At 41.6% G+C, this 8,053-nt stretch overlaps 1 protein-coding gene and 1 non-coding gene across 2 annotated transcripts in view; both read right to left on the bottom strand.

The window, feature by feature from the left end:
* xpo1a (exportin 1 (CRM1 homolog, yeast) a) overlaps window positions 1-8,053 on the bottom strand; it is a 29,726-nt gene that overhangs the window by 17,395 nt on the left and 4,278 nt on the right. The window contains exons 3-10 of the mRNA XM_032515263.1: window positions 7,753-7,854; window positions 5,639-5,711; window positions 5,458-5,519; window positions 5,325-5,369; window positions 4,500-4,681; window positions 3,611-3,659; window positions 3,378-3,497; window positions 1,689-1,817 (exon numbers count right to left, since the gene is read on the bottom strand). Of these exons, the coding sequence (XP_032371154.1) occupies window positions 1,689-1,817; window positions 3,378-3,497; window positions 3,611-3,659; window positions 4,500-4,681; window positions 5,325-5,369; window positions 5,458-5,519; window positions 5,639-5,711; window positions 7,753-7,854 (762 nt within the window). The remainder of the gene's footprint in view (window positions 1-1,688; window positions 1,818-3,377; window positions 3,498-3,610; window positions 3,660-4,499; window positions 4,682-5,324; window positions 5,370-5,457; window positions 5,520-5,638; window positions 5,712-7,752; window positions 7,855-8,053) is intronic.
* LOC116690415 (small nucleolar RNA SNORA16B/SNORA16A family) lies at window positions 2,780-2,916 on the bottom strand. Its single transcript, XR_004332255.1, has one exon. It is a non-coding gene; the product is annotated as a small nucleolar RNA SNORA16B/SNORA16A family (small nucleolar RNA).

Genomic DNA, 8,053 nt, shown 5'->3' with positions numbered 1-8,053 from the left:
AAAACAGATTCAAATTGTATTCAACAATCTGAGAAGTGACGAGAAGAAAAACTTTGCTAGAAGCATCACATGACATTAAGGGGGTCCCAAATTGTGTTTTCTTTCTACTTTATATTTGTACATTTCAGTGTTTGTACAGCACTTCGGTCAGCGTAGGCTGGGTTTAGTTACGTCCTTTATTTACAAATTAAAAAGCTCCTGCTCTAGATATGAATACGAGTTAACCTGATGACTCTTCATTGGTAACAGCTGTTGTCAGGGAGCTTTTTAGACCCGACAGCCACACCCACTCCTCCATAGAAAACATCCTCTGTGATAAATCATGTGCAGAGGGATTATTTCCCTCTTCTACTGTATCATGCCAGCGGCTTCAGGCAGGTGGAGCTGTTGACGTCCACCCGGTGTTTACATGCTGATACACGTTAATACACTGAGACCTGTTGGTTATGATTCTTTTAAAAAGGAAGACCAATCATCAGGGCATTAAATCCAAGGCCTAGTTCAGATGTTTGATGAGTCACATTGTAATGAACTTGTGCCTACTGATCTGTAATGTGAAACTGGAAGCAACCTTACCCTGAACAGAGTCTCAGAGGAGCCAAATCAGCTCAAATCTTTAAAAAGCAACTCCTTTCCTTTGGCTTTTTTCATATTTTTATCACTTTATGTTGTGCATGTGCTAGGGCTGAAAAGATGTATTTATTAGTTGTCAAAACAAGACATTTGAGGACGTCATCTTGGACTTTTTGGAAACTCTGATTCACATTTTCCAACATATTCTGACATTTCATAAACTAATCCATTCATCCAAAAAATAAATAAATAAATAATGAAATAATCCTCAGTTGCAGTCGTACCATTTTTTGCACTTTGTTGCTTTACTTTTTCTTTTATTCCCTCTTCCTTTACATCATGTAAAGAACTCATGTTTTGAACAGAGCCACATAAATAATGTTTATAAGCTTTCTAAAGGCACAATTTCAGCCTGTGTGTCACACTTGATTTAGTGGTAGTCTGCTGAGTTTGGTAAGTCTATTCTTAATCTAGGGACCCATTGGTTAATATGACAGGAGATCTGTAAAAGCATCCTCTCTAAAGGTGCGTCAGCAACCACACCTGTGCCAGCTGTTTGGGTCCTAACAGTAAACTGACCATGAGAAACCTCCCTCTGCGCTGCCTGAAGGTCCCAAACTCTTAAATGTGCGTTTCTCTGAGCAAACAAAGACAAACAAAGTGTTCCACTCGTGCTTTCTGTTTTTGGAAATTGGCCCTACATCTTTCGACCGTGTTGTCCCAGCCGAAGTGATGCAGACACAAACTCTTATTTGTGTCTACTTGTAATAACAGTGGACAAACAGAAAACTGCTTACACAGCCTGACAATGTAGTGTGTGTGTGTGTGTGTGTGTGCAACAAAAGGCTGACAGCAAGTCTGAGAGTTTGTGCTGCGTGTGCTTATGTGTGTGTGTGTGTGTGTGTGTGTGTGGGTGTGTGTGTGTGTGTGTGAAAGGAAACTAAAGTGTGTGTTTGATAACAGAGTGGGCACATGTATGTGTGCTTGTGTGTAATTATTCAGAGTGCAATTAAGTTAAGCACCATTTAAAAGTGTGTGTGTGTGTGTGTGTGTGTGTGTGTGTGTGTGTGTGTGTGTGTGTGTGTGTGTGTGTGTGTGTGTGTGTGTGTGTGTACCTGTTTGAGCTGGCACATGGTGAGGGTAAAAAGGTTGACAAACTGCTCCTCGTACTGGTTGACGCTCACTCCGCCGATCTCCGTCAAACACTTCAGCGTCACGTTGCGAAACATGGGCACGTTCAAGAACTGAAACACAGGAATAAACTAAAATTACACCTGCACCTAAAGCTAATGTTTATTATCAATTAATCCTTTTTCTTTCTTCCCGTAAATCGATTCACGGCCTGGTCTAAGAACTGTTAGAAGCTACCAAAAAGGTTCATTGAGCATTCAGGTTGAGGACGTTATCAAACAGAGAAAAGCAGCAAAATCCCTAAATATCAGAGGCTGAAACCAGCGAATGTTCTTTACTCAACATACGTTCAACCAATTATCAACATTTTGGGAATCAGCGAATGCTCCCCGGCGGAGTTGTTAACCCTGGTGTGGTCTTCCCGTTAACCATTAACTTGTCCTTCCAGGTCAAAAATGATTTTTTTTTTTAATGCTTTTCCGATGTTTTTGTCATTTCTTTCTGATTTATTTCTCACTTTTTTCCAGCTTTAAAAAAGGTTTTTAAAAAACCTGAGCTGGTTTAATAAAAGGTTTTACACTTATTCTTGGAATTCATGGTCAACAAACCTCATTCATATCAAATTATACATACGTTTTTAGTTAAAAAGAAGGAAATTATGAATTATTTTGACTTGATGTTGAGGATGTTGAGTGGATCTCAGATGGGTAGATGTTAAAGTTTAGTCCGGATACGGTTTGGAAACCATAAAAAAAAAAAAAAAAAAAAAAAAAAAAAAAAAAAAAAAAAAAAAAAAAAAAAAAAAAAAAAAAGAACTCAAATGCTAAAAGATTAAATAAAACATCCAAAATGAAAGCAATCAATGTTACCTGAAGAACGTAAGGAATCATCCATGTTATTTGTGAGCAATTTGGTTGAAAGAGATCTAACATTTCTGATATAAATCCCTTTGAAACGGGTCAGTTTGACCCGAGGACGACAACACACGAGGGTTGAGGCAACAAGGTGTTGGTACTGGTAATATTGAACATGTTATTCTGAAACAATAATACAGTGCAACGGATTTTCCCAGTCCAAATGTCCTCCCCCTCATTGTTGCTGGAGCAGTTGTTTTCACACTGAACAGCGGCCGTCGGTGAACGTTTTCCTCCCAGCTTCCTGTCGACCGTTCACAGCTACGGGAGAGCACCGACGGCTTCAATAGGAGCCGTAGTTATGTTCCTTAAAAGCCAATAACCCTAATCTTGATTTATTAAAAAAAAAAAAAAAGAACAAACTAAATCCATAGCGATATCAAATCCATGACAACAATCAGCCTCAATAGCTCTACTCCATTTACAAATTCTGGCCATTTCTAAGTAGCATCATAAAAACTAAATATGGTTTATCAATGGTAATAAATATATATTTTTTGTTTGTTTAAAGGGTTTAAAGGGTGTTTAAAGGGTGTGTTCCTCTTCTATCAGAGCAGCTCCCAATGTGCAGCTGTCAGTGTATGTGAACATCACACACCAACTTGCACGCCTTATTTATCTTATGTCATAAATGTAGTTTTTACTCTTTACTTATTTGTGAGCGACATCAAAGACAAATGTCCATATGTGGGATTTGACCAATGAAACAAATGCTTCATCTAACGTTTTGATTTACTGGATGAAGACGGGCTGCTGTACCTTGTAGACCAGAGTGCTGATGAGCTTGGTCTCGAAGATGTAACCTAAAGGAATCCAGTTCAGGAAGCGGAGGAGAGTCTCCAGCGTGGCGTGGACCAGCGGGGCATTCTGGGAGTTTTCCTACACAGAAGAATAAGAAGAAGAAGAAAGATAGAGATGAGAATATATCGGGAGATTTATTAAAAACACCCCATGTTGAGAATTGTTTTGGTCGGGAGTCAGCCTCGTCTTACCATCACAAACTGGCACAGCTGGAATATTTGGGAGAACTCGTTGCACATGCTGAAAGACAAGAGAAGAAAGACTAGAGCTCATCAGTGATGGTAGAAGGTCGTGAGTCGTAAACTGTAAAGACGCCGTGTGGATTAAAACTGATTTTAAACCGTAAAATCGGTTGCATGCGAAAGATTTTTTCTTCTTCTTTTCTTTAACCCTCATGTTGTTGTCCTCGGGCCAAATTTGACCCGTTTTCTTTCTTTTTTTTTTAAATCACAAAAAATGGGCCTTCGAAATAAGCTGAACATGTCCCCATTAGAAATATCAAATACCTTTGGAAAAAACATCCAAAAAAAAAAAGCACCCACAACAATGGAAGAGTGCCAAAAATGTCGGAAAAAGCGATAATAGTGTTTCGTGTTTGACGGGAAGACAACACAAGGGTTAAGATTATTTTTTGGGGGGGCGTTTTCATTTGGGCCTTTATATTTACAAGACAGAAGACATGAAAGGGGAGGGGGGGGGGAAGAGAATGACACGCGGCAAACAGACTGCCGGTCAGAGTCGAACCCAGGGCCGTTGCGTCAAGGACTAAACCTCTATGTGTGCGCGCGCTCTACCAACTGAGCTAACCCGGCCACAACAAGCTTTCTTTCGACAGTCCGTTTGAGGGTGCTGCGACAGCTCGACATCCCTAAAATAAAACCACGTGATGTCTGAATTTCCATTTTTCCTGCAGAAGAAGCGGACAGAACAGACAAATTCGCCACGGCAACAACTCTTAACGTCACATGTTTAACTGGTTTTGCGTAAAGCACTTTGAGTTGCCCTGTTGCTGAAATGTGCTCTACAGAGTAAAAGCTGCCTCGCCTGAGTCGGAGGGCGGCGTCGTCGTTCGTCGGTTACCTGTCTTTGAGGTGCTTGGCCTTCACCTGGGTCATCTGGCCGCTGGAGAAGTCAAACACCTCCTCGCTGAGCAGCTTGAGGATGATCATGTTGTTCTGACAGAGGCTCTCGCTGGTCCGACTCGCGCCCACGATGTCGCTGATGAAGGTGGGCCAGTGTTTGGGCCACTCCTGCTTCAGGATCTAAAAACCAGTCCGGAGCAGACCGTCATCACGTCAGCAGGGTCCGAAATCAACCAATCGAAATCAATCAGCCAAATGCATACATGAGAACATCTAAGAGAGCTAACCGCCACAGGTACTTATTTGTTTATACTTATCTCTTTTCACACACTGTGTATTCAAGCCATTTTACATATGCATAGTTGCTCTCCAGACTGCAGCTGTCTTTGTCTTTTTTTAAGTTTTTTGATATTTTGTATTCTTATCTTATATTTTGTGTAAATACTGTAAATGTGTTGCTTCAATCTCATTGCACAGGTACTGTGTACTTGTGCGCAATGACAATAAAAGGCTTTCTATTCGATTCTACATGGCGGATAAATGTTTAGGTAAAAACATGTATTGTTTTTCACTCTTGTTTTTGGTGTAGCTAATCAACGTGTTCAGTCCGTTTCCAACCCGTTGCCAGGCGATGAAAACGGAGGTTAAACCAGCAGAAACCCCAACCAGAAACTTTGTGTGATGTCACAAAGAAAGCGCAATTAAATATTGTGGGTTAGTATCTACCTGCCAACATGGCCTGTGAGTCAAACAGTTAATTTCGGACCCTGCACGTCAGTCATCGTTCTACTACAGCGTGTCAAACAATCACGTGTGTATTCACCTGTACGAGGATCATGTTGAGTTTCGATATGTACACTCCCTCTTTCTGCAAATGAAGATCAAAACAGTGACATCAGTATCGAGCAGTGCAGTTCGATTCCAAAGTGCCGTATCGTGCATGAATGTTACTTCACCTCCATGTTTGTGGGATCAGAAGAAGTCTTGATGATTAACCCAACGACGTACTTCTTGATGCCTGAAAATGTATATATCCGAGAGTTCATAATGATGAAATGCAAGACGTTATTTCCCTGACATGCAGCATGGAGACAGACACATCTCCAGTATGTGTGTGTTTAATGTCATTAAACTAACCTTCACACTGATTTCTGGGGAGAATCTTCCAGCGCGTTTTGATGACTGTCTCCAGAATCTGCAGTGCATAATACTGAGAGAGAGAAAAATGAGATATATTAGGGACATATTCTTTACATCAAGAGCCAATTACCCACAAACAAGCGCTAACCACAATATAGTATTTGCACCTGGTATCATGTCTACATGACTGTAAGCCTAGACCATACACTTTAAAACATGTGCAAGCATGCAGATACTAAATATAGTATAAACAGAACTGTCTGAGCCATCAATAGTCTGTTTTTTTGGTTTAAAGTCATTTATTCCTGCCCCTTTAGTCATTATTCTTACACACAAAAAGAAAAAAACAGCAGTAACAGCTCTTACGTAATATATGCATATTAACCCTAAACCAAGGCAAACCGCTGAAAAATTAATCAATTTGCAGCATTTATGGCTACATCTACACTGCTATGTTTTCGTATTAAAGCAGCATTTTGAGGCAAAACCCGTTCTCTGTCCACTTTTGAGTTTTAGCTACAGCAGCAGAACTAATCCATATTAACACGTCTGACATCACATATCCGTTCACACACACACACACACACACATTGAGCGTGTGTGTGTGTGCCGGTGTAAGCGTGAAGCAGATTGTCTGACGTTACTCTGCGGTTGGAAATAATGGATTTACACAGAAAATACTTTGGGGAAAGAACAATGGTGATAAGTAAGAGCAGGGATTTGTTATCTTGGAGCAACGAGGAGGTGGAACCGTTACTGTAAGCTACCTGACCGATAAGGTTAACCGACACGTGTCACTGTTTCCAAAAGTCTCCGTTTGTGTCCGTCCAGACGAATGTGCGAGTAGTGTGACCGTGAGGCGTAAATGTAGCAAAAGATCTACATTTTAAATCCACATATAGTAGTTTACATGTAGCCTCACACTGATGGCAGCAGCAACCGTGATGCTACAAGCGAAGAACTGTGGATTGTCAGTTTTAGCAATGAAAGCCATTATAAACAAGTTAAGACAACAGAAAGAAAAATTCTAAAACTTTCAGATGGGGAAAAAAAAAAATCAACACTTTGACAGCGCTGGCCACTGATGATAATATCCTCACAATAACAAATACCTCACGCAAAGGACGCATCAAATATGGAAATAATTTTCCGGATAACCACAGACTTCAACACTAAAATCCAGTAAGTACAGTGGCACTAAAGCAGAGTTAAATCTCAAAAACACACTGCCCTGAAAGCCTTGGCCTGATGTGGATTAGGGATGCAACGGTATGGAAATGTAACCTCACGGTAATAGTAACCAATATTATCAGTTTTCGGTATTTACCGCGGTGCTCAGTGCCTTTAGCAGCAGCTTTATTCCTGCTTGTTCTGCAGACAGGACAGTATCTTCCATCCACTGTCCTTCGGCATTCTTATAATAACCAGCATATGCCCGTGCTTCAGAATTAGTCCTCTTATATGTCTTTTCCACCAAGGCTAACCAGGTGCTGGTTCTGGTTCTGGTGCCAGTTCGGTGCTGGTTCTACTCTCCAGTTCTCTAAGAACCAGCTGGATCTTCCCCAGCCTGAGAGCCAGCAGACCGGTGGTTTCCTCCCCAGACCACGGTGGTTCTGGTTTCCTCCCCAGACCACGGTGGTTCTGGTTCCCCATCCAGACCACGGTGGTTCTGGTTTCCCATCAATGTCCAAAGCTAACACTAACAGCTCTCTATGGTTAACAGCTGACCAGGGTTTTCAAAATGGCCGCCAGAAGTTTTTGAACGTCATGATAACTCCTTCCCCCCCCCCCCCAGCACCTGACATACCCAGTTCTCATCTCTAGACCCGCGCTAAGTTGGTGCTGAGTAGGAACCTGTTTTCTTGGCCCAGAACCACGTTTATTTGTGTGGAAAAGAAAAGCACCGGATCGATATTTTGCGCCGACTCCGAACCAGCACCAGAACCGCCTTGGGGGGGAAAAGACACACCAGAGGGCTGATAAATGTCCTGAGCTCTGTCGTCTCCTCCTTCCACCATGAGTCCACCTGTGAGAACGCCATGTTGGAGGCTACGCAGTGCGCCTGCGTGGAAACTTCAGTTTTTCTCTGCTCCAACGTCAGCTATACGTACTTTAGTTTTCATGTTCTGAGAGAACTCCAGGATGGTGTCCACCCTCGTCCAGGCGTCTGGATGGTCCTTCAGATTGGTCAGAACCTCCTGGGCCACTCGTTGCTGCAAACGTGAAGGTTTTAAAAGATCAACTTCAGGAATATTTCCCTACGTTTACACACCATATTTGACCTAAACCGCCCTAATAGCTGCGTGGTTAAGCTCAGAAAAAAAGAAAAAAAAAATTGCACAGCCCTGTGCAATTTATCCAAATTTGTTTTTTTTACACACCAATATATATTTTATTGAGATTTTTTTTCAT

This window comes from Etheostoma spectabile, chromosome 5 (assembly GCF_008692095.1).
Source record: "Etheostoma spectabile isolate EspeVRDwgs_2016 chromosome 5, UIUC_Espe_1.0, whole genome shotgun sequence".
Lineage (NCBI taxonomy): Eukaryota > Metazoa > Chordata > Actinopteri > Perciformes > Percidae > Etheostoma > Etheostoma spectabile.
Note: the sequence above shows the minus strand (reverse complement) of the source record. Positions and strands in the feature narration are given on the sequence as shown.